The 26089-nt window shown below is 38.8% G+C and overlaps 3 protein-coding genes across 4 annotated transcripts; 1 reads left to right on the plus strand and 2 right to left on the minus strand.

The window, feature by feature from the left end:
* Nucleotides 1–330: 330 nt before the first annotated feature.
* On the minus strand, nucleotides 331–14772 carry ezra (ezrin a). The gene is made up of 13 exons (XM_044047204.1): nucleotides 14008–14772; nucleotides 12167–12250; nucleotides 11474–11569; nucleotides 9850–10124; nucleotides 8715–8798; nucleotides 8236–8382; nucleotides 7252–7348; nucleotides 6501–6664; nucleotides 6263–6393; nucleotides 5529–5689; nucleotides 3595–3687; nucleotides 2565–2831; nucleotides 331–1440 (listed from the first exon to the last, which is right to left on the minus strand). The coding sequence occupies exons 1-13, from the start codon at nucleotides 14017–14019 to the stop codon at nucleotides 1276–1278; spliced, it is 1776 nt and encodes a 591-aa protein (XP_043903139.1). The 5' UTR covers nucleotides 14020–14772; the 3' UTR covers nucleotides 331–1275.
* A 572-nt stretch (nucleotides 14773–15344) lies between these two features.
* On the minus strand, nucleotides 15345–18457 carry nenf (neudesin neurotrophic factor). Of its 2 annotated transcripts, none has more exons than XM_044047206.1 (4): nucleotides 18085–18457; nucleotides 17933–17993; nucleotides 16766–16923; nucleotides 15345–16449 (listed from the first exon to the last, which is right to left on the minus strand). In XM_044047206.1, the coding sequence occupies exons 1-4, from the start codon at nucleotides 18208–18210 to the stop codon at nucleotides 16273–16275; spliced, it is 522 nt and encodes a 173-aa protein (XP_043903141.1). In that variant the 5' UTR covers nucleotides 18211–18457; the 3' UTR covers nucleotides 15345–16272. The 2 variants fall into 2 exon arrangements, with proteins under 2 accessions (XP_043903141.1, XP_043903142.1); XM_044047207.1 differs by having other exon boundaries at nucleotides 16766–16869; nucleotides 18085–18454.
* A 1151-nt stretch (nucleotides 18458–19608) lies between these two features.
* On the plus strand, nucleotides 19609–25890 carry pacc1 (proton activated chloride channel 1). The gene is made up of 8 exons (XM_044046743.1): nucleotides 19609–19888; nucleotides 21902–21998; nucleotides 22204–22413; nucleotides 22594–22748; nucleotides 23278–23420; nucleotides 24382–24523; nucleotides 25181–25288; nucleotides 25372–25890. Exons 1-8 carry the CDS (start codon nucleotides 19853–19855, stop codon nucleotides 25516–25518), a joined length of 1038 nt encoding a protein of 345 aa, XP_043902678.1. The 5' UTR covers nucleotides 19609–19852; the 3' UTR covers nucleotides 25519–25890.
* The last annotated feature ends 199 nt before the right edge of the window (nucleotides 25891–26089 follow it).

The raw sequence follows: 26089 nt of genomic DNA on the forward strand, positions 1-26089 counted from the left end.
GGGCCGGTAACCCCAGCAAATATAACCTGGTGCATGATTCATGTGTTCATTCGCAGATAAAATATTTACCCAGAGGTTATTTAAACAGACCAGCACTACTGGCTTCACAAGTTGTCTAGCAACCTAAAGACAAGCCCATCCAGTCAGTGAGTAAACATGTGAAAGGCTGTGGATTCTCTGTCAGACGTCTTCTAACATGACTCACAGCTGAGTCTACTGTGTGCTCTTCATTTTTCAACACTTTTGTATTTCATTTCATTCTGAAGATTGTTTTCTGTTACAGATTGTGATTGTGTCGTTCAGTGTCAATGAACAGCCAAATAACAATAATAACCGCTTACTCTTTTATTTTGCACAGCCATGTTCTAAAAGCATGTGTGTGTTGTTCCTTTGAGGCGTTCAAATAAATGTATATTCTTTGAGAATAATCTTCTTTTCACAGTTTTAGATTTGTTTTGGCGTCATTGTATTATACAGTTTTTATACTTATACTGTATATTACATCATGTTTATCGTAGACATTTTAGACATTTAGGAGTAAAAATGCATTCCAAACAAAAAGTCAGGTTTCAGGAGATTAAAAGAAACTCTGCATATAAAGACTTGATCATGTAAAATCAATCATAAAGCCAATGAATTTAAACATTATTATAAAGTAGGTTACAAAAGAGAGTGGCGGTAGGGGGCACTAGATGATTGATTGACAGAAAATTATTATGAAATAATTATTCACTTTAAATTCATTAACTTATTCATTTATGAAGCAAAACAACAAAACACCACAATCTCTTTGTTTCAGCCTCTGAAAAGTCCGAATTTGGTGTTTATCTATATTTTATTGTATTAATGTTTTGGTAGTATAGTATGACTTTTCTCACTTAGCTAAAACAAATAATCAGAGAAATGAAATCATTTGACACATAAAATAATAATGACTTGCAGCTCTATACGTGGTTACCATATGTTACATTTACTCCATGAAATGTATTTAATTAGCTTTATGGCATGTTTGCAGTATGTTTACATTGGAGCATGTTTATATTGGACGTCACAGAATATTGGAGATGTTACATCATCAACATAAAACAAAGTTTGACTGATACAAATCAACAATTACAAATAGCAGCTCTATGTTTTTCTGGGTTTTTTTTTTCTGGCTGTGGCTGCATTTACATCACACTTTAAATTAAAAAATGTAGGAATGGGACGGAGAAATGAGGTAATTCAGAGAGATAGAGAGGGAGAGAGAGAGAGATCTTTGAGTGTCTGAAGTTTCTACAAAGCCTCAAACTCATCGATCCTCTGCTTGGTGTTTCCCTGACGGATCTGACGCAGCGTCTTGTATTTGTCACGACCGGCTCGGACGTTCTCGGCGTGGAGAAGATCGTTCTTGGTCTTCTTGTTATCGTCACGGGCTTCTGCCAGTTCGGAGCTCAAGGCCTGTGGAGGGAACGGATTTTAGGCATTTACACACAACAAGGGCCGCCTTATTTAAATTCTTCTTTACAGTCAAATCTAAAGACAATACAAATATAATAATATAAATTAATAGAAATAATCCAAGACAGATTGAAAACAATGATATAATGACAACAAATGAGTGAAATACTGTAAAATAAGACTTCAATATGACAGGATATAAAACAGAAAATCAAAAAAACGGTTCAAAATGAACGTTTTTGTCAAATACAAACGATATGTGCTGTTATTGAGGAGTGACTAATAATAATGACATGATTTCTTTGAATTTTTATGAGATTTTTCAGAGATCTTAAGAACTTTGGCCTTCAAGCATCCTCTTCATCACCTCATGTTGTCACTCATCATTGGATTGTCAATCTCATCAGTATCAGTGAGCCAATGAACAGACATGACAGTTTTTAAGTCCATATTAACAATGTAAAGCAACTGTTACCAGTGTATGTTAAGTGGTAATCAAATGAATGCAAAAATAAAATGGACTTATTTCTAATGTTAATACGTGCAATAACCCTCATGTATACAGTATATATGTATATATATATATATATATATATATATATATATATATATAATCTAATGTATAATTATTAGCCAGTTTCATATTCTGTCTATAATAGAGCTAGAAGCAGAGGAGGTCATGGACCATATAAACATATTATAACTTGACATCTGATTATGAGACAACGGAGCTGGGACGGAGCCTCTGGAGCCTCTGGAGTCAGTGACTTGATTGTAAACAACTCAGATCTGAGGAGTACAGTAAGACATCATCATATACTGTAATTATTAGTCCTTGAGCTAGTGTATCCGGTCCAGAGGTCGGGCATCTTGGTATGTAGGGAGGGAACCGTGAAAGGCGCCTCGTTTGTGTCTTATTGTACATTATGGCTGTTAAATGTCTTATAAGAATATGTCTGTGATTAAGCTTAAAGATGGCTGAAGATTCGAATTTTCTCTCACAGATATGAAGTGGTGGGCCACATTACATTGAGTTGGGGGCCGCATGTGGACGGTGGGCCACGAGTTTGTGACACACACAGACAAAAAGTCCTGTATGTATTGCTGTCAGAGCCTGAACTCACCATGAGCTGCCTCTGCAGGCGTTGGTTCTTCTCGGCCTCAGTGATCCTCTCCTCCTCCTCCTGGTGGTGGATGTTGTTGATGCTCTGCGAGTGCAGCTCGGCACTGTAGGTGCTGTTCTCCTCGCTGTGCTCGTGGTCGCTCTCGCTGTCCGAGGAGGAAGAAGAGGAGGAAGCGGGAGGAGCAGGTGCGGGAGCCACGGCTGCGGTGGCCATGACAAAGTGCAGCTCCTCCTTCGTCTTCAGCAGGTTCTCCTCCACTTCCTTGGCCTGGGATTAAAGATTGACAGGGACAGAACTCAGTAGACTGAACAGCCAAACTTCACTTTAGACAATCTCCATTAGTACTGTCAATAAAGTGCAATATGAGTGCGTCTGTTAGTCTTGGCACAAACCTGTCTCCACCACAGGAAAACAAGTGCAAGCCAAGTGAAAATGTCTCCGTTTTGTCCACTCTTGGATATTAACTCAAACAATGATCAATGATTTGTCGATATCATTAATTGTATAAACTTGTAACCTGATACAGTTGTTGTGTATCTGCTCCTGGTCTCTCTCTATCTTCTGTCTCTACCTCATCTCCCTCTTGTCCTTTCTCTCCCCCCTAGAGAATTAAAAACTGTTTGTTCTATGTACAATCATTTTTATTGTATCTATTGTAAAATCTTGTCGGATATTGTTTCACGTCAGCTTTGGTTGCGGTGTGTGTGTGTGTGTGTGTGTGTGTTGTCCAATGTCCTTGCTATTGTGTTTATTTGTTTTTTATTGTATTTTTACTGTCAACTGCAACCTAGATTTCCCCTCAAAGACAATCAAAGTCTGAACTATCCTCGACTTCACACAAGCACATTACAGTGACTTTTAAAACATCGAAATTTGAAATACTCTAGTGTCAGATTTGCATTGGTCTAACAATATACTCGAAAAATGAAAGGGCCAAAAGAAGGAAACGGTCAATTTGGTAAACGTTCCAGTTCATCCGTGTGACGTTAAGAAGCCTTCACCTCCTCGATGACATGTGACTGCGGCTCACCTTGCAGTGCCATATCTCAGCCTCCTCCTCCTGGACTCTCTTGGCCTCCTCCAGCAGGGAGATCTTGGCGCTGTACTCGGCCAGTTCTGTAGCCTGAGGGAAGGAGGCATAAAACATGTGTCCACAGCAAGAGACCAAGACACCTGTTCACCTGCTCAAATATGAATGATCTTCTCTAAATGAATGGTCACAAACTGAAGGAAATCGTGCATGAGTCTTGAAGTTAAAAGGTAGAGCGGTTCATTGGTTTGACAGGTCAGAACCAGAATCAGGTTCATTGCCAGGTAAAGTGTGTAAAGGTTACACAACACTAGGAGTTTGCTCTGGTTCTATATATGAAGAGAGACACAGATACATTATATAAGGAAAATAAAGTATAAGTAGTTATATCGGAAGTACAAACGGATCACTCTGCATCAGTAAACCGGCGTGCTGCCCCCTCACGGAGAGGATCGCAGAGGCGTTCACAGAACTCACGACTGTCCACAGAACTCCGGTGCCACTGTCCTGGAACCATGCGGACATCTTCCACCGCCAACTAAAATCACAACCCTTTTGACTCGACCTCGACTAAGACGACGACACACAAAAAAAGCACTTACTGTATGACGAGACCTTTGACGAGTTTGGCTGACTCGAAGCTCTTACTCACTTCTGCTCTTGTTTGTACACAAATGTTGAAATGCCCTCATTCTAAGTGGCTTTGGATAAAAGCGTCTGCTAAATGACATGGGATGTAATGGAAGTTGAATTTGGAACAAAACACCAATGTAATTTACTATGATATCAGTAAATTGTAACTTGTGGGAGTTTCCACAAACCAACAACGTAGCAACGTGTGTGGATCCAAACTGAACAGTACTGTGTGTATGTGTGACGACATTAAACATTAAAATGAGCGATCTTTGTTTGTGAGGTTTGTGAGGTTGTTCAGACTTAAAGGGAACGCCCTCTTAACTCGGAACTTCCAGTTTACAACTACAGCTGGAACGCACCGGGACTGATCTACGGGCAAATCTGGAATTCCAACACAAAAGTGGAGGTTGACAATGACTGACTGTGCTAACCACGCTCCTGGGTACGCTAGGTTACCCTCAGCACAACATTACAACTATTATTTTAATTATTCATTCATCTGTCCACTATTTACTTATTTGGTGTGAAAAATGTTGATCAGTGTTTCCTAAACCTGGAAGTGACGAACGTAAACCTACATTCTAGTGCTAACTGCTAACTCAGCTAACCCACCTGACTGTGTTAAAGGGCTGCTAAGTCACTAAAACTTTATTTTTGTCATAACATACATCTTGTACTATTTAACATTTAGTTTATGTGTTATTTGTTTATTTAAATATAAGTTCACTACACATCAGACCATAAGTGTCGCTCAGTTCATCTTTATTTAAGTCCAGCAATTTTGTAAATTGTTATATTTTATCAGACGTACGGCAAAAAGAAAGATTGGCCAACATGACCGATTTTAAACCAAATGAATAAATAAATAAAAAAGTAAGAGTCATTAAATCTTAATTTTCAAATTCAGATTTCACATTAAACTTAACCTAAGTAAATTGTGCAGCGTTAAAGTAATTTAACACCAGTTCCTATTAATAATTTAAGAATAATTTAACACAAATTTAATTAAATTCAACACTATTCCAGAGCGTATTTGATCCTAATCACCTGACTCTTTGAGTGTTAATGAAATACTATACCCTAAGCCTTAAATTTACTTAGATAATATTGGTCTTGTTTTAGTGTGAGAAAGAGTTTTGAATCATTTTCTCATGAGATGATTTTAATCCCAGTTAAGCAGGGAAAAGCAGGTATTAGTCTAATATAATGTGTGTTTATGCTCGGTTTGTGATGCGTGTCCTTCTTTCACTCGGGTTTTTCTCACGTGAGGGATTTGAGTGTGTGGTGCTCTCACTCACCAGCTGCTCCTGGCTCTTGAGCTGGTCCTCAGCTTGCCTGGCCAGCTCCTCCTTGGCGATAATGGCCTCCATCCTCTCAGTCTCCAGCCGGGCCGCCTCCTGCTCCACCCTCCGCCTCTCTTCTTCCAGCTTTACGGCCCGGTCCAGCTGCTCCTGAAGCTCTACAGGACAGAGTCAGAGTCCAACACAGTGTTTGAAAACAGGGCGATGAAAGAATTTGGAATGTTTTTACCTCTGAAATAACACTTAACATAACTTAACTTAACACCTAACGCACTGATTCCCAGCTTTTTGGCTTCATGACAGTTGCGAAGTGAGCGAAAGGTGATTTAAGTGACTTTATGAACAGGATTTCATCTGTTAATCTGTTAATCCACAAGGGTTTTCAAACACAGTCATCTCTTTACAGAGAATGGTGCAAAAAAGAGAAAACATTCACTGAGCGACAGTTGGGTTGCATTCTTATTTGAGGCCGATTTGAACAGATTATCGTGTCGTGTGAGGGATTAACAGATGTGATTTTAACCCTGGAATCTAATTAAACATCAAGTGTGTGGTCCTGGGTCTTGACTTGTCTGTGTCTTTTTCAGGATTAAAACATCTGTTACAAAGTCTCCCATGTTAGAGTGGGGCAGGTTTGAGGCAGGCTCAATCCTGGTCCTGATCTCCCTGCTCCAACACACCTGCATGCAAAACATGCAGAGCACCGGGTCTCTGAGGAACACTGGTCTCACCTCTCTCTGTCCTCTTGGTTGTCTCTTCAAATAGGTAAAGCTTCTCCATCATCTCCCGCTTTTCAGTCTCCATCTGCTCCTTCTCCTTCTCGATGAGCTCCCTCTTCTTCTTCTCACTCTCCAGCAGATCCCTGGACGTCACACACACACACACACACACACACACAACGACAACATCTCACTCACTTCCTGAGCCTAACTCTTGACCTCTCCTGTGACTCAGTGACCTTTCCTCTACCTCTCCATCTTCTTCTGCAGCCTCTCCTCTTTGGCCTGAGCCTTCATCTGCTGGACCTCGATGCTGTCGGCCTTGCGGCGGCGCATGTACAGCTCGTGGTTTCCCATGCACAGCTGCAGGATGCGTTTGTTGACTCGCAGCCGCGGAGCGTAGAATAAAAAATCCTTATGAAGGAAGAAGGAAAGGAAAAGAACCTCATCATTTACGTGACATCACAAAAGAAGAAGGTTGAACTTTACGGATAAATTGTTAGTTGTTCTGAGAAGAATAATAAAAATAAATCAAATTAATGGGGTATTTAAATAGCTATTGATCCTGAACATTGATAAAACAAATGGTGAAAATTGTAATTATTAAAACTGATATTTGTTGACATGCACATTTCAAAGATACAAAGCTATTTTCACAGAATACAGATGAACGATAACTTCATCTTAATCTTAATATGATTTCCCCGTACAAATAATGTAGAGCAAAATGTGATAAACATTTCAATGACTGTAAATGTTCGGTTTGACATTTGAGGATTTTGTCACACAATTTTCTTACATTTCATGGAGTAAATGAAAATATAATCCACAGATTCATCAATAATGTAAATAATAATAAGTTGCAGTCATGAATTTAATATCTGCTTGTATTTTGTCTTGGTCCTGTTGTTGAACCTTTAATGACAAGGTTCTCCTTGTAAACCTGGACCCACACGCACACGCGCACACACACACACACACACACACACACACACACTTACTGGGGCTTTCTTGTCGATGGGTTTGATGACAAATTTCTTATCACTGAAAGAAATGTTTCTAATTTCACTCCAGGGGAATCCGATCTTTGGAGTCAGCCTGTAGGACGGAAAAGAGAGATGATTAAAACATGCGAGACATTTGAAATGGGCTGACCACTAAACCGGTGTGGTGGCCAGCAGTTTAGAACCTTTGCAGCAAGAAGCCCTGGGTTTGAGACCTGGTCAGAACAAGGGTATTTCTGCATGGAGTTTGAAGGTTTGTGTGTATGTGGGTTTTCTCCAGGTTCTCCTCGTGTGTGTGTGTGTGTGTGTGTGTGTGTGTGTCTCAGGTTAGTGTGTGTGTGTGTGTGTGTGTGTGTATGTGTGTGTGTGTGTGTGTGTGGGTTTTCTCCAGGTTCTCCTCGTGTGTGTGTGGGTTTTCTCCCGGGTTAAATAACTCTCTCTCTCTCTCTCTCTCTCTCTCTATACTACACTTTATGTAAACAATGTTTTAATTGTCTGATATGGTGGCCTTGTTTGTTGTATATACTTCCTCTTTAAATCTTCATGACACAGTAAATGTTGCAGTTAAAGTTCCATAAAAGTGTCCGACAATCAGGATCAAATATACAAAATTCAATTCATTTAGTGTTTCAAAACATTCTCTATTCCAGAATGTATTCAGTGTTAATAAAGGTTACTTTAGCACTACGCAATTTACTGTGTTATTTTAATGTTTCTATAAACTAAAACATTATTTTTATGATTTTATGATTTTTTTAGACAAGAAACTCATAGTAGAATCCAGGCAAATACGCAAGGTTAACGACCTCTTGTTAAAAACAACATCCATGTGCTCAGATTTATTGAAAACCTGACCGACTGAACTGGGTCAGTGACCGAGGTTTGACTGCTCGAGTGTTGCCCTGATCTCTCGACACCCGTGTGTCACCAGGTCCATGACTTTTACCAATGAATTGGAAATAAATAAATATAAAAACGTACTTGTCGTCTTTCCCATAGATGTTGAGTCCCAGGGCGTCGACTCCGAGCCACAGGTCCGTGTTTTTCTTGTTCTTGATCTCAAAGTAGTTGACGCCGTACATCTCCAGGTCCTGAGCGATCTTCAGATACTCGAGCATGGCCTCCTCCCTGTACAGGTGACACACAGCTCAACACAACACACACTCCATTTGAAATGATCTCAGATCGACGTCTGAAGTGCAAATCACCACCAAAAACACACCTGCAATGAATAAAACACAACGGCAGCAAAAACACCCACAACAACAAAAACAGAAAAACAAAAAAAAAACTTGGGTGTGTTTTGCGATTTGCAGTTGTGTAACCTTTGTGTTTTGTATTTGTTGTTGTGTTTTCTTATTTGTAGTGTTGATTTCATGGCCAATTCAATACTGACTTAGTAAAGAAAATAAGTTTCATCAGTGACCAACACATGAGTATGGGTATGTGTGGTTACTCACTTGAGCATGGATCCGTGCTCCTTGTGCCAGCCCAGGATTCTCTCTTCCCACTGCTCCTTGGATAGCTTATGTTGTTCCAGAACTCTGAGGGGAGAGACGAGCGATCACATGTAAACAGTCTATGCGCACACATACACAGATAGACACACACACAACACATACACAGATAGACACACACACAACACATACACAGATAAACACACACACACAACACATACACAGCTAAATCAAACCCGTTCCTCTCTGCTGCTGCCTTTTGTCGGCTAATGTGGAAATAGTAACAGTGCATGTGCTAATAAGTGAGTCATTATCAAGTTTATCAGACTGGATCTCTTCCAATTCTTCCTCTTTACACTATAAACAGAGTAGAAATGGAAGGAAAAATAATGTGAAATTAAACACAGCACAGATGTAGACAGTCAGTGTGAATGGAACTGAGTTTCCAGGGAGAAGAAAATTAAATGACTTTGTTTGCTTTGCTTTTTCAAACATGATAAAATAACAAAATTACAGCAACTGCACTTTTATGACCTTACACAAAGTCTCCTCTCTATTACTCTCTAAATGCACTTTGAACAAAAACTCACCAAACCTGGTGTGAACATCAGAATCTGATGTGATGGAGTTTTGGCGTGATCCGATGTACTTGACAGATGTTATGGTTAAAAAAACATTCTTTTTACATTTTGCGTTCCCACTTGTCATCCACCGGGATGCGAGCAGGAACATCACGCAGCAGGTTGTGTATTCTTTTTGTTTTCTCTCTCTCTCTCTCTCTCTCTGCAGAACAGATCTACTGTCTTAAATCCCTCGACTCGATCAGGGTTTCCCTGTGTTTGTTGATGAGCTGAACATTTGACTCAAGGAAACATCAGAAACATGCAGGTCAGAAAGGTTGTGTATTTAGTTTTACTTGTGTGTCTGTCTGTCAGCAGACATGCAATACCTTTAAATGGTTTGTTTAGTTTGCTGCTGGTGTTTTTTGGAGTCATTCACGTCATATTCATTTATTTTTCTCCCCATAATGAAGACAAGTCCCCATTTAGGTCCCCACAACATAAGGAATACCAGGTACACACACACACACACACACAGACCAACTGCAGACTCCTCCCACCCACTGTTTGAAACTCACCTTTTGGGCAGCAAGCGCTCGGTGGACAGGTAACCCGAGTGGTGCACTGACTTGTTGTACTCTCCGTGCTTGGCCTGGACGGCGTAGGAGGCGAGCAGCACGGCAGACTCGGGAGGACAGTAGATGTCCTCGGTCAGAATGTCCTCCTTCACCTGCAGGAAGAAGAGTCTCCTGGTGATGTCCTGGATCAGCTCCTCAGCCACGTCCTCCGGGTAAAACTTGGCCCTCAGTTTGAACTGCAGAGGAACCTCCTTCTTCATGTCCTGGGACATCACCTGAAGACAGTAGGGACAAAACAGGACAGGTTTATACATACATTCATACTGTACATGTACATACATACATATATATATATGAAGTTTGTGAAGGTTAATTTTTCAATCAGTTTTTTGTTTTCAGGATCTGATCAGAAAAGAACAATACAATCTATTAACCCTAAATGTCATTATATATAATTAGTAACTCAGCACAGGTGATATAGTAAACACATTTTTATGAAACATATTGATTATTATTGTATGTACTTGAATGTGCTTTTATGATTTGAATAAATTGTATTTAGATGAATGTACATTCATTTATGAGTTTTTTTCAGTATCAGAGTTTGAGCACATGTCACCATCATAGTTGTTATTAAAGGAAAACTTCAACCATTTGCATTTGTTTTACTAAAATAGGGGAAGTATATTTGAAAAAGTGTGCATCCCATTCTCATTTTTTGGTAACGTACTCACCAGTAACACTTGATCTGAGGCTTGAAACTGCAGCGCTAATTCTGCACTTTTTAGAGCCACCCGTGGGAGGACGGGGCTTCATTCCCAGAATGTAATAGTGTCCGCCATCTTTGCTAACAGTTACGCTAACAGGACAACAGAAAGTGTCAGTGGTGGACATGTGACAAAAAAAGAATGACGGTATCAAAAATTCTACCTAACCCTAACCCTAGTAAAACAAAGCTAAATGCAAATCGGTGTAGTATTCCTTTTATCAGGATGATTAGAATTGTATTTATATTTTTATGTGTGTAATTTAAAGCTATAGTACGCAGCTTTTGTTGATTTTTGTTTAAATTGTAGTTGATGTTGATTTTCTGCCTCTGAAACATTATTTGTTTGTATCCTTGTCTGAAAATAGGCGCTGTCATGCTGTGTTCACACCTAGAGCATCCATATGGACGAGCTTCCATACGGACAAGCTTATATTCGGATGAGCTTCCATACGGACAAGCTTCCATACGGACGAGCATCCATACGGACGAGCTTCCATACGGACAGACATTCAGACCAACTCCCATACAGAAGAGCATCCATTCGGAACCAGCTTCCATACGGAAAAGCTTCCATATACTTCCATACGGGCGAGCTTCCATACGGAAGAGCAGCGAGAACTATACGCTTCCATACAGCAGAGCAGCTCTGCGAGGATAGATTCCATACGGAAGAGCTTCCATACGGACAAGCTTACATTCAGACCAGCTTCCATACAGAAGAGCATCCATATGGACGAGCGTCCATACAGAGTAGCAGAATTCACTTCTGACACTTCATGGGCCCTTCTTTGTGATTTGAGTCATACTCCAACCTTTGCTTTGCTATCCTAGCCTGAGCAACCACAACAAACACACCTTCTTTTCAAAGTTCAGCCATGAGGTGAGTCCTCTGATGTCGACGAAATGGAGCCCAAAGTACCAAACTTCACGGAGTCCGATGGTCCTTGTAACCTTCAAGCAGCGGGAGAAGAACAGAGACACACAGCTAACACATGATCTTTATTTTGTTTCAGTATCGGTTTAATTTAACAACTTTAAATCAAGGCAGTGAAATACAACAACATGGAAATGACAGTAAAATGTCAAAAACTCTGTCTCTGTGTGGTTCTTTGATGATCTTTAATAAAACAAACCTTGTTCTGTTCCATCTGTCTCTGTTTATCAGTGTAACAATGTTACATGAGAGCATTATATGAATAACTATATCATAAAGTTGAAATTCATACTTCCACACCTCCCATTACTTGGTGATTACTATCGAAAAAAAGATAACGTGATAAGAAGATAATTACTCAGCTATTAAAAATGACCACATTCCCCTTGTACTGTGAGATGTTAGCCATATCTTTCAACTATTATTGGACACATTAAATGACTACTTATATCACAATTTCTGCCAGGAAAAGACAGAATATGACATAAAATGAATGTAAATGGAACTGTAAATGGAAAGTTTGACTTAGAAACTAATTCTTTTGAGTATCAAAGTTCTCATTTCGACTCAGTGTCTTGTAGTTTCCATCGTCTACATGACATTGAATGTCAGACCTGGTCAAAGAGCTGCTTCCCTGTGGTGGACGGGTGGAAGGAGAACTCCAGCTCTGCGTCCATAGTGGTGACGCGAACGTTGACCTGCGACACACAAAAAACTTCCATTCATTCAAAGCATTTAAACATTTTGAATTAAATATTAGCTGTTTTCGTTTACTGATCCCCAAACTGTGGGTTGCGGCCCTCTGGTGGGCCAAGAAGATAGTGACAGTTTTTTTTACTGGAGTAGAACTTTGTTGTTTCTTTAGTTGATGAGCTGTGTGGAGTTAACTCTCTCATTTCTAACCCTAACTAATTTTCTTGGTTTTTTTTTAACAATGACAATAAAGTTCAACTGCTAACTAATACTAAACTAACTAACTAACTAAGTCAGTTAAACATTAGTGGTTTGTTGTAATGACTTCAAATTTTAACTTAAGTCAATAAAATTAGTAGTAAGTAATACTGTGCTACTGTGCAGTATAATTACTTTAGAAATATGTACAGTCGTAATTTACCTGATTTTTACTGCATTTTTCATTGATTTTGGACTTTCCTCTATCTCTTGGCTTTTTGTCATTTGTAGTTGCTTTTAATGTAGTATTATGTTGTTTTGAATGCAAACTTAGATTAAACAATGGTTATAAAATGTTTGAAAAATGGGTTATGAGTGATTACATTATGTAAAACAACTTTTTGGGTGGTAAATAAAAGATAGATAGTTCAGTCATTTGTGAGTGGGATAACATTAATGTGGAGCTTTGAGGTGGATTGTTCATAAACCATAATTGCTCACTATCTCATTAGACTTTGGACTGCCCTTGCAAAGAGTCACAAGGGTGCTCCTACACGGATTGAAATAGCAAAATCCTCGCTGAAGTTGCCACTTTTGTGAAAAGAACATTATTTCGGGGACAAATATCTGATTTTCTACACGTCCCAACTTCAACACGACAAAAAACAAAAAAGGCTCATTCAGCGTATTTTGCATAATGAAAGACAGAAACAGGAAAAGTGCATGACACCAGGCCAGATCACGCTGTGGCAGTTACACAATCGTTTTATGAAGTTACACTTGAGCACGCCCCGGGTGTCATAAAGATAAACTCTCTGAAACCTGGGGCATAACATTTATGAAAGTTTCTCAAAGGTTTCTAACTTCTATGATCCCATGTGTCAGCTAACTTGCTCCTCACAAAATCATTGACTATGGCTATATGGACGCAGTAAAACCCATTCTAACCAACGAGTACGTCGCTCCATTGAATCCTTGTAGCTGTTTTTAGGTTGGATTTAAGTTTTCAACATATTCCAGAATAATGAAGGCAACACATGCTACCATGACTCATAGTTGTTTAACTGGGGTTAGTTTATCATCAGTCAAATGGAGGCGGACGTCAATACGACCTCTCCGCAGTGGCTTTTCTCCTTGGAGAGTCAAAATAAATGCAGAGTAACATTGGTAATGACTTTTCTTATCAGGTCACACACAGTTTGATGCTTAACTTTCACTGAGGGCATTCATTCCTGTGATTCTGAAGTTAACCAGTGATTATTTTCACAAACGCAAGAGCGAACACACACAAGCATCAGTCAGTCGAGCTGTAGCCAGGAAGCAGCTCTTCTTCTCCCAGGAATGTGTAGCATGGGTCAAATTCTACCTGTGGTTAATGAGTAAATATGGATATATGCATCACGGAAACCACTCACAAAGAGAAGAAGAGTTTGTTCCACAAGAGAGACTAACCAAATGAACAATCAACACAAACGGTTTTCCCTTTAAACCCATCACCTTTGTCCTTTATCTCAGACCTGGAGAAGAGACATTTCAGTGTCACATAAGAGTGCGGACATCTTACCGTCTTGGGCATGTTGGCTGTGGTCTGTGGACGAGCTCCAGCAGAAGAAAGTGATTCCAGTGGCCGACTTGCAGCAGAACCTCCACCAGATAAAGAACGCTGCTGCTGCTGCTGCTGCTGCTGCTGCTGCTGCTGCTGCTGCTGCTGCGCTCTCGCAGGAACACACTCAAGGGCAGGGCTTGTGTGTCCTTTGAACTCACAAGCACAGTAACGTGGGAGGTTTCCACTTGGATACTATCGCAGACACACACACACACACACACACACACGAATGACAGTGTTGGTGACCACCACCCGAGTCCGAGCAAGACACTCCACCCAAAGACAATCACCTGTCTCAGCACCTGCCGTGACCTTTGATCGAAAGCACATAAGGCTATATAGTCCTGGGCGTACTATTTATATTTGGCTGTTAAGAGACGACATTAGTGAGTCACAGAGAGAAGCACGCCTGCTGCTTCTCAGACAATATTTCACTGTCACTGAGAACTTTCTGCCTTTTTTTTCGTCTTCTAACGTCTGTGTTTTTATGTTTCTAGTAAGAGCGAGCGTCCAAATCTCAGCGAGAACCGCACGCTCTGCTAATAAAAGAAACAAACAAAAATCCTTTAAATAATTTGTTGTATTATTTACCGTTAGTTTCCATTAATATGTTCAAATGTTTATACAGGGGTTATAAGAATGTGTCTTTTTGTCAGCACAACCTCGAGGGTTATGGTTATGTATATCTTTATAAACACACACCTAAGCAAAAAAGTGCTCAAAAAAAAAACAAAACACTTTCAAATCAGATTGAATTGAAGAGAAATGTTTTAAATACGTCACAAGTTCCCTTGATTCGTTTTTATGAACAAAAATAAAAGAAAATAACTCTATCTGGTGACTTTTGCACAATTATTGCTGCTCTTGTGGTTTTTTTTTTAAATACACAACCTAAAATGAATCATTCATTTGACTCAACAACCAATAAGAAGACGAAGCATGAACAAGTGACCTATAAACATCCCCCTCCCAGGAAGTCCAGATAAGGAGTTGTGTGTTATTCCCGCAGAAATTGACCAGAAGGAGTAAAAGCAAAAATCCAAAAATCCTAAATGTCTTAAATCAAATGTTGCTTTGCTGTGGGTGTTTGATGGTCCGGAGGACGTGGAGCGAACCTTGACCTTGTCTTAACTCTCATTTTTAGGCAGGTTTTTATTTACCTTTTATTTAACCAGGAAGAACCCGCTGAGAAAGAAATGGGCAAGAGGTCAAGAGGTCAGTGGCACCCATAGTAAATATTAGAGATATATCAGGAGACAAACATTACAAACAACAATAATAATAATGTAACAGTGTTTAAAGTTTGTCTGTCTAATAAGATAATTTTTTTTATTGTGGAAACAAACTGTGAAGACGTTTGACATTTACAGACTTTAATGATAAAACCAGGCTGAACCTCAGAGTGAAATAATTATTAATAAACCATCATTAATGTCATTTAACAAACAAGATTTTATAAACTATGATCATTATGAGTATAAACAAATCACAGTGTGGAACTAACATCAATTTAGAATTCAAGAAATGTTAAGTAATTAAGTAATTGAAATCAGGTCAGTGTATGAACATGTTTTCAAACATATGATTTAAATGTTTTTAGTCATATATTTATAACACATTTACATTCCTGTTATATATTATTTTACAGTATTGCTGATATAATTTCATATCATCTAATAACAATAATAATAATTAAATGTCTGTTTTGTTAGGGTTAGGGTTAGTCATTATTTATTTCACTGGATTGAATTTAATTGACTTTTCATTTTTATTTCTGAATCTTTGCCTTAATTGTTGTCTTTTCGACTTTTGATTTTTTTGTAAAAGTTTCAGTCTCTAAATCTGAGTTTAACTCATTTTTAAATCAACCTCAATATCCTGTTTTTGTCACTTATAAAACATGTTGAGTTTCATTTCTGTGAACTATTTGACTGAGTATCACCTGCTTCTGATTAGCCAGACTAGACACTGATTGGCCCCCAGGTCATGTGACTTTGAGACCCCTGCTGTAAAAACTACAATCATTGCATTATTGCATTAATCTATGCATGTTATTTAACACATAAATCTAGATTAAAAGTTTGGGAACGTTTAGCTAATTTGTTGAGGGTCCCGTCCCAGTGTGTAAACATTCAGCTCAAGTAAATATGAATAGAAATTGGAAACTTTATTCTTTTCATAATCTCATGTGTAAAAGTATAAAATATGTTTTTGTAAACAAGATTAAAACTCATCTCTGATCTGAAAATGAGGCTGGTCCTCAGGTTTGAAGTCTTTGTTGGGACTTCCGTCATCGTTGAGGATGCGCGATGCTGTGTAGCCCACGATGGGATATTTTGCTTTATACGTGCCTTCAAATATACTGTCCAGAGATTTCAGCTCGTCTTCAGTGAGGCTTGTCTGTGGAAGCAAAAAGGAAAACACCACGAGTAACCATGTTTTTCTGTTCCATTTACATGACATTGTTTACATTTGTTTTATTGGGTTTCATTTATTTCCACACCAGAGTGTTTCTTTGTTAAGTTTTTGTATTTTTCATTTCCTCTTCCTTTACAAAAAAACTCAGCACTGCTTTGTGAGCGACTCTATCAGGTATCAAATGTCCGTGGTCCACGCCCACTGGTGCAAAAACAAGCAAACAAACAAGCCTGTAATCCAGACAGCGTGGGGTGGGTGAGGTGGTGTCAGGGTGAATGAATGAGAAGGAAACACTCACAGTATCTGATGTCAAGTCTGCAGGCTCCAGAGACATTTTAGCCACAGCACGAGTGCAGTCTTTACCAGCGAGGGCGTTGTACGGAGCATCTTTACCATAAAACTCTACAGAGTGGAGGAAACAAAACAGGATGTTCTCCTTCTTCTTCTTCTTACACACTTCCAAAGATAGGAACATTTAAATACATATAAAATGAATATCCAATAATTACACAAACTAATACAAACATTTCTTAAAGAAGAAATAACAATGACTATTATTGTAAATAGAGTGAGGTCTTAAGTAAGTAGGTAAGTCTTAAGTAAGTAGGTGAGTCTCAAGTAAGGTAGATAGGTGATAAGTCTTAAGTAAGTAGGTGAGTCTCAAATAAGGTAGATAGGTGATAAGTCTTAAGTAAGTAGGTGAGTCTTAAGTAAGTAGGTAAGTCTTAAGTAAGTAGGTGAGTCTCAAGTAAGGTAGGTAGATGAGTCTTAAGTAAGTAGGTGAGTCTTAAGTAAGTAGGTGAGTCTTAAAGACTTTATTAGTATTAAAATGGTTAAAAAGTTGATTTTGCATAATATGTCCCCTTTAAGTAAGTAGGTGAGTCTTAAGTAAGTAGGTGAGTCTCAAGTAAGGTAGATAGGTAAGTAGGTAGGTGAGTCTTAAGTAAGTAGGTGAGTCTTAAGTAAGTAGTCTAAGTAGGTAGGTAAGTCTTAAGTAAGTCAGTCTGAGTCTTAAGTATGTAGGTCTTAGGTAGGTATCTTAAGTAGGTCAGAAGTATGTAGGTGAGTCTTAAGTATGTAGGTGACTCTTAAGTAAGTAAGTGAGTCTTAAGTATGTAGGTGAGTCTTAAGTAAGTAGGTGAGTCTTAAGTAGGTGAGTCTTAAGTAAGTAGGTGAGTCTAAGTAGGTAGGTAAGTCTTAAGTAAGTCAGTGAGTCTTAAGTAAGTACTTACTTAAGACTCACCTACTTACTTGCACCTGATTTTGAAGTAACACAAAAAACTTGTGTTACTTCAAACGTGAAGTAACATATATATGTAAATACTTTTAAAAATTAAAATGTTATTATTATTATTCTCAGGGTTAACATTACACTAACATAACATGAGTGAATAGAGTTTAATTGACTTCCTTCTCATTTCAAACGATTGAAACTTTCCTTTAGAACTGGTTGAAAGATTTTTACCTTGTCCTGAGCTGACGTCAAACACCACTCCTTTCAGCGCCATATAAATCGGCTGCGCCTCCTAAAACAGATGGAGAATCCAGAGTAGAGTCGTGATCTTATCATACGAACAAACAAACAAACAAACACATGGTAATGTTATAGTTGACCACCTCGCTGCCGTCGTATCTGCTCAGCTCCTCCTCCGTAAACAAACGCACAGGTTTCGTCGCTGTCTTGTACTTTAATTTAAAGTCTTGCGCTAAAGTGACACAAATGAAAAAGTAGAGGACAGACATTACGCTTATTCTCTTCTTCCTCTCCTCTCATGATGCTTTCAATGGCATCGGAAATTTCAAAGACGGGGCTGCATTTCATGATGGTGCGTTCCACTTGAAGTGGGAAGTGAACATTCCTTTGATTCAGTTTCCTTCTTTTCCTGTTTAAGTCAAGTCTGACTTTGTTCCACCTAAAGTCAGTCCGTGCTAACAGCGGCTAACACTAACCCAAGTTACATTTGGGTTCATGATTTTTCCGAGTTCAACATGGAGGTGAAGTCACTCCCAGTTCTGACTCCTGATGTAAATGGAACGCACCATTACATAGGAAGTTGACACTGGGAGTCGACCACGTTCCAGTTGAAAAGTCAGAAAAAACCCAGTGATGTTGGCGGAAAAGACTTTGTTGTTGTAGTTTTATTGTGGATAATGTTTAAAATAATTGTGAATTATATTTAAAATAATGTAAAGACATTTCAGAAACAAACTTGTGAAAAATAATCAGCCATGGTTTTCATGTCATTTCATTTCATGTAAGTCCTTCTGCTCTAAAAAAAATGAAATCCAATAAATCTGAATTTCAACAAAAATATGTTTCTTATTTCTGTTATACAAAAAATAATAATAATAAGAAGAAGAATTATGAGATCATGACGTGATTACAATCACATTAATCACACTAGAAAGTTAAAGTGTCTTTAAACTCACTGAGAAGCATAAGATTTGTTTGTTTAGTATTCGTGTTTATCAGTCATGTTCACAGTAAGGAAACATGTTTCATTCCTTCTTTGCTGTCCACGATGAATGGCAAACATTCTTTAAAACCATGATAATAATAATAATAATAATAATAATAATACTACAATAGATGTAAGGTTTATGCCACAGCTGCCTTAAAAGAACAGCACTGGTAATTATTCAAATCATTATTTTATGCTTCTGTAAGATTAATACACAATTATATAGAAGCTCTTAAATGCTAAAATATAATGATTATTGTTAGCAATTAATTTTAAAATGTAGTGTTTTACAAAATAATCTGAAAAAAATAGTAAAGCACATGATTATTTCTTGATTAAGATGTTAAATTCTAGTTATTTAGTTGTGGAAGTGGTTGATTTTGTTTTTGCTTGATTCACTTTTATTTCCCAGAGAAGAAGCCCAGTGAAAAAGTGGGAACAAAAAGGTGAAAGATTTCTAAAACATTTGTTTTCTCATTATTATATTATTTGTTTAATAAATGTGTCAAACACTGTAAATAGTTCAATAAATATAGAGTTCTATCAATAAAACGTTGCAGTTATGTTTATAATAAATGAACATATTTGTTATCTTTCTAACATCTGCCTGCTTTTCTACAATTCAAACTTCCCAGTATCCTACAAGCACTGGAATGCAGCATTAGGTAACAGCTTAGGAAGGAAACGAGGAAACCACGCCAGCAACTCGAGTTCTCCTATAGTATCGCGGCCCGTAGTAGCCTCGTTATCATGGGATGGGCTTGGGCGCCATCGCTAAAAACTCCACAGAACAACTGGCTGTAACTTGATGGTGCGTTAGACGTGAACATGGCGGAACTTTAGTTAACATGAACACTCGCTGTTGTTGTTGTTGTTGTTGTTGTTGTTGTCGTCGTCGTCGTCGCTGAGGGAAGTGGAGAGGAATGCTGAGGAAAGAAAACTCCCGGTCATACCAAGAGGTAGGAACAAGTGTGTGTGTGCGCTCGTATTTGTTGCCTCCTCAGCTCTTTTTATGGCATAAACACTGACCTTGTCAGGACCAGTAGTCCTCATGGAGACCAAAACCTGGTCCTAATGAGGCATAACCTCAGTTTCTGTGGGCTAACATTGAATTTGTGTGTTTATGTTCAAATGAATGGAAGTCACGCAGCTGCACAAACGTGTGTGTGTTTCCGTTACCTGAAGGTAACCGAGTTGCAGTCGTGTGTGTGTGTGCGCGTGCGTGTGTGTGTGCGTGCGTGCGTGTGTGTGTGTGTGTGCAGCCTGACATCATATGACTGCAGGATGCAGCAGCTTCCTGTGAAGTGAAATGAGCTGACTCCAGGTATTTCTTGTGGGTCTGAGCTAGGGGTGCCAACTTTGTCACTATGAAACGAGGGACGAAAGGTGACGAGTATTGTTTTGTGTGAATATAAAGTGTATTGTTTTAATGCATTTGTCATGATGATAGCAGTTTTGCAGAGGAATAAAATAGCAGAGACTCAGAATGTGCACCCTCTCTGTATGCAAACAGTGGTGGGGAATAAAGGCTTCACATTCGTATTCACTCAAACTATATATAAGTTGGAAAACAAAACATTTAGAGATAGAGGAAAAGAGGGGCTTACCTCTGCTCACCAACTCTGCTTTTTCCATGGATATTTTTTGGCTGCTCTTGACCGATTCAAGCAGTCTTTTGTCCTTTTGTGCAGCCAGAGAAAAGTCCTTACATGACAAGTCACAGTTCACAGATATTTGAAGTTCATTTTTGATCAGGTCTGTGCTGCATCTGTTTCTTGAGTCTGACCATTTAATAGTCATCAGAGAGAAAATCCTCTGTACAAAGGCATTTGAGATGAATTAAAATCACACAATTAGATAAAAACCAAAAAACACATAAAATCAACACAATAAAATAGGGAAGTGACGTAAAACCAGGGAGGTTAGAGGGAGTAGGCGTAGGAGTAGGTCCGGAACACGTTAGTTTTGAGTCTTGATTTGAAGATGTGGAGAGAGTCACAGTTACGGAGGTCAGGTGGTAGTGTGTTCCAGAGCTGAGGAGCAGAGTGGCTGAAGGCTCTGCCCCCCATAGTGCTGAGGCGGGCAGGGGGCACAGAGAGGTGGATGGAGGAGGAGGGTCTGAGGGAACGAGTGGGGGTGATGATGTGCTGGAGGTCTTCTGCTGCATAGGCAGTGATGTGTTTTATATCCGATCCATACTTTTTCAGGCAGTCCATCAGAGCTTGATGAATACCATTTGCAGTTTCATCACTATCTTCATAAAAGTCAAGTAACTTGCACTGCACTCCATCAGACACAGACAAACATATGAGACAAATAAACGGGACAAGTGAGGGTACGTACGGGACAAATAAATAAGCAAGTTGTCCTTGTTGCTGCTGCTATTCATAAAGGTTACTTTGTACCATGGAAGAACATTTAAAGCCCAAAACAACACTGCATTTAGTTGAACTTTAGCTGCAAAAACTATATATGTATATGTATATATATATATGTATATATATATATATGTATATGTATATATGTATATATGTATGTATGTTTTTCAGCAGAGCAGTCTCTAAATCCACCAGACTCCTCTGTTCAACACATTTGCAGATGAACACATGTTTACAGGATCTTTAAGTCTTTTTAACTTTGATCTACAGTTGGACGTTGTTGACTTTGACGTCACGCTCATGACTCTTCAGTGACGACACACTCTGACCAATCAGAGGCCGGCAGTCTGTTGAGGTCACATTTTATTATTGGCTCAGCTGAACCTCGTCAGGAGAAAACCCCCCCCAGCAGAGCCAAGTTGAGCCGAGCCGTATTAGAACTGTATAATGGAAAAGCACCAAAAAGCTCTGACAGAATTTCTTGACAGAATCATCTTACCTGGTTTCTGTTCATGAAAAAGTTCCGCACTGCAGCTTTAACTTATAGGTCTCAGTTACAACTGTGTTGTAAATGTTCTTTTCTTCATCTCACAGTTCAACGATATTTGCGATAATGAAGGCAACACACCAGACTCTGACGACGCCATGGAGGAGCTGGAGCACGACGAGTCCAATGGCAGCATCTCACGAGGTGAAAGCACAACTAAAAAATACATTTGATTTAAAAGCACCTATTAAGGCATTTAATGACATTTCCCAGAAAAAGCTAGGTATTACATAAAAGAATAATAGTAAGGTAACAAATAATTGTAAAGCAACAAAATAATATTAAAATGACCCTTAAAAGAACCATATGACCATTGTTCGGCTGATGTCGGTCGTGTGATTAATTGCAGAGGATGAAATCAGGGAGAGCAGTCCATCGATGAGATTCAGTAAAACCTGTCTGAAGAACGTCTTCACGGTGGTGCTCATCACCATCTACCTGCTGCTGACGGCGGTGGCTGCGTTCCTCGTCTATCAGACCATCTCTGACTTTCTGTACAAGCTCAACCACCCTGTCATGTCCGTCACCTACAAAGAGGTGGACTCCTTTCCTCCGCCGGGTTCGTATTAATGTACACTGCAACGACACTTTTCTTATTCTGTCCAAATTCATTATTATGGCAAGGAATAGTCATTTCACTAATTCTTTCTCTCTCACCAGTAGATGTCACACACTGGACCTTTATTTGTGCCTTGATATGATTGAGGTTGAACAGTTTTTCTTTGTGTGTTGTGTGCAGGTATTGCTCTGTATCCTGGAGGTGCTCAGCTGCTGAGCTGCAGACACCACTTCCATGACGACATCCCACCTTTAGTGGACCCAGGCAAACCACAAGAGGGAGACTGTGAGATCATGGAAGTGACTTACTTTGGACCTTTTACAAATCAAACAGAGGTCAGTCATAAACATCTTTAACTTTCACAGGTTTCTGAAATACAAACAACAACTTTTCCTTTATAGAGTTGTAGCGCGGCTCTGCTTGGCTCATTTCCTCTCTACTCGTTTGTGATAGAACCTGGTATCTGGCGCTTGTTTTAGTTCCTGCTCTGACGAGGTTCCACTGAGCCGAGACTAATAAGTCATGGGTCAGAGTGTCACCATTGGAAACACTGAAAACAACTGCTTTGACTGTCACTAGTTTATGTTGTGTTTAAAACATTTTTATCTTTTCTATTTTTAGTGTTGTAAAGTGTCCTTGAGTGACCTGAAAGTCGCTTTTAAATTAAATGTATTATTATTATTATTGTTATTATTATTATTATTATTATTATTATTGTTAATAAAACAACGCCACAGCAGTTTGGTCTCTGAGTTTCTCAGTAGAGGTTAGTAGAGTTAAGTTAGAACTGTATAAAGGAAAAGCCCTTTTGACTTCTCTGTTGTTGTGAGATTGATCTGTGTCCATCTATCTGCTGTTTGACAGAAAAGAGCTCTGGTGGTGCGCGGTCCGTCTGACGTTAGAAACAGAGAGTTGATCTTCATGCAGTTCAGTCACAACGAAACAGAGGAGGACTTCAGTGCCATCACTTACATGCTTTTCGCCAATTTTAGTGAGCTGACTGCGAGGTAACCGAAAACTAGTATTGATCCAGTGATGTCTGAAGTAGGTCACAGAGTGTTTGTAGACACCTGGCAATGAGGACGAGACTCACAACACAGATAAGAATCTGACGATCACTGTTGTCGTGCTTATGAAACAAAAGATTGACCCAGTTTCATACGAGCCAGATATATGTGTGTGTGTATATTTATCTATCTATCTATCTGTCTATCTATGTCTACATATACTGTATATATGTACATCTACAGTGTATATATATATATATATATATATATATATATATGTATGTATATGTATACATATATGTGTGTATATATATATGTATATGTATATGTATACATACTTATATGTATGCCTGGCCAAAAAAAAAGAGTCACCACCTGGATTTAACGAAGCCAAAAAGGTAAGGGGTCACTACAGTTGGTCAGGTCTAGGTTCAGCAACATGATGTGCCCAAAGAATGAGGTCAGTTGACTACCTGAATATAATGAATGACCAGATTATTCCATCAATGCATTTTTATCTTCCCTGGCAAATTCCAAGATGACAATGCTGGGATTCATCAGGCGCAAATTGTGAAAGAGTGGTTCAGGGAGCATGGACCACAGAGTCCAGACCTTAACCCCATTGAGAATCTTTGGGATGTGCTGGAGAAGGCTTTGCTCAGTGGCCCGACTCTCCCATCATCAATACAAGATCTTGATGAAAAATGAATGCAACACTGGACGGAAACAAATCTTGTGACATTGCAGTAGCTTATAAAAACAATGCCACAGTGAATGAGTGAGTAATCAAAGCTAAAGGCGGTCCAACCATGTGACCCTTTTTTTGGCCAGGCAGTGTATATACACACACACACACACACACACGTGTGTATCTATAGAAAGATGTAAAGATGTATAGATATAGATAATGCACACATGGTTTAATGCTTATTATCAGTGTTCCTGTGTTGTCCGACTGTAGCGTGAATCAATCTGACTTCATGAGGAACTGTGAGAGGAATTACTCTAAGTGGACCTTCTCTGGAGGATTCAGGACCTGGGTCAAGATGTCTTTAGTGAGGACATCAGGAAGAAGCGAAGAAGCTGTCGAGTTTCGGCAAGAGGTATTTACATCCAACCAAGGTACACATGATTACATTCACAATCCAAAAAGTTTAGGGGTACGTCTGTCCAAGGAGTACATTTTAGAACAGAAACAGTAACAGAATAGCCACCAGGGGGCGATACTGCGGGTTGCAGAAAAGAGAACTATATACTTGGAATGGAAGTAAAAATAAAAATATGTCTATTGTTTTATTCTCTGAGTGATTTGTTATAGTTTACTTTTAAGTTCACTTTTTCTTTCTTTTTCTAAGGGAGGTGAGGTCCTTTGCATAAGCTTGTGACCTCTTGACCTTTCCTGACAAGCTTTCATATTCTATTTCCTTCTGGATTTTGTACTTTTTGTGTATGCAAAACAAATAAACTAAAAGTAAAGTAAGATAAGAAACATCTGGTTATCTTCCTGAGGAGTTAGGGGTCAGTGTGAGGTCGATTTTGTAAAGTATGTCTCATTTAGAGGAAAATAAATCCTATAACCCTATAATAAACCTAGCCCTGAGATGGATAGCATGTTATTGACAGCTTATAGTTTTTGAAACTTAAAGTTTACAGTGAACGGAATTTTGCAAACGGTCGACTGCATCCACTTTTTCTATGTGGCCTATGATTAAATTAGATGTTAGAAGAATTAACATCAGTGTCTGTGTTGAATCTTTTAGTCCATGGTGGTGAAATTCAATGATAAAAGACCTGAACCGGAGCAAAGCAATCAGCTTTTCTTTGCTGTCTTTGAATGGAGGGATCCATTTATGCAAGAAATCAGAGTGGTGAGTTTCTTTATCCTCATCAGACTTGAACTGTCTCTAAGTGAGGGTCAGTCTGTGAACACATCACTGCTTATTTCCCACAGATTGTGACTGCAAACCCTTGGAACTCCATAGCCATCCTCTGTGGTGTCTTCATGGCTGTCTTCAAGGCCGCTAATTTTGCCAAGCTCACTGTTCGCTGGATAATCAAGATGCGCAAGAGGCATCTGAAGAATAAATCACGGAACTGAACCAAATCAAAGAGTGATAACACACAGATTATCTAAGGGATTGAACTGAATTCAGTGAACTTCTCCTCAGTGGCTGTTTTTAGGTCAGGACTTGCACCTGTTTCCATTTAATAGAATTCATTGTTTTTTATGGATAGTATTGTCTCCTTTGTTAAAGTAAGACAGAGGGTGATAAGTTTAAACTGAACTTTGGTCAAAGTGTTGCTGTCTTACTTCATAATTGTAATCTAAAGGGATGAGAAAACACTTTCTGTTATATTTGTAGCTGTGTTTGTTGTTTTTAAACGTTACTTGAATTATTAGTGTTGTTCTTCAGGATTTTATCTCAAACACTGTTTTAGGACATTTTGAAAATAAAAATATTTTTCCTTCTGCCCGACCTTTAAACCTTAACATCTTAAAATGTGATTGTTTTAGATTTGCCTTTTTGTTGAACACTGTAAACATATCATGAATACTACCAAAACATACTCTCATCAGTTTAATATTTCAGTTCAGTAATATAAATATAAAACATAAAACTTCCCCAAATATAAGTTTGTGTTTGAATAGGTACACTCAAATATTTCAG

The sequence above is a fragment of the Solea senegalensis genome, linkage group LG16 (assembly GCF_019176455.1).
Source record: "Solea senegalensis isolate Sse05_10M linkage group LG16, IFAPA_SoseM_1, whole genome shotgun sequence".
Classification (NCBI taxonomy): Eukaryota; Metazoa; Chordata; class Actinopteri; order Pleuronectiformes; family Soleidae; genus Solea; species Solea senegalensis.

Bases quoted from the DNA above. Each gene is read 5' to 3' on its own strand.
- ezra (XM_044047204.1), bottom strand. The intron at 7,349-8,235 runs GTACGTTTTTAT...TCCGTCCTACAG, and splicing joins ATCTATGGGAAAGACGACAA to GCTGACTCCAAAGATCGGAT. The intron at 1,441-2,564 runs GTGAGTTCAGGC...TTCCCTCCACAG, and splicing joins GCCTGCAGAGGCAGCTCATG to GCCTTGAGCTCCGAACTGGC.
- nenf (XM_044047206.1), bottom strand. From the start codon at position 18,210: ATGTCTGTCCTCTACTTTTTCATTTGTGTCACTTTAGCGCAAGACTTT. The intron at 17,994-18,084 runs GTGGTCAACTAT...CATCTGTTTTAG, and splicing joins GCAGATACGACGGCAGCGAG to GAGGCGCAGCCGATTTATAT. The intron at 16,924-17,932 runs GTAAAAATCTTT...TATCTTTGGAAG, and splicing joins TGACGTCAGCTCAGGACAAG to TGTGTAAGAAGAAGAAGAAG.
- pacc1 (XM_044046743.1), top strand. From the start codon at position 19,853: ATGCTGAGGAAAGAAAACTCCCGGTCATACCAAGAG. The intron at 21,999-22,203 runs GTGAAAGCACAA...GATTAATTGCAG, and splicing joins CAATGGCAGCATCTCACGAG to AGGATGAAATCAGGGAGAGC. The intron at 22,414-22,593 runs GTTCGTATTAAT...TGTTGTGTGCAG, and splicing joins GGACTCCTTTCCTCCGCCGG to GTATTGCTCTGTATCCTGGA.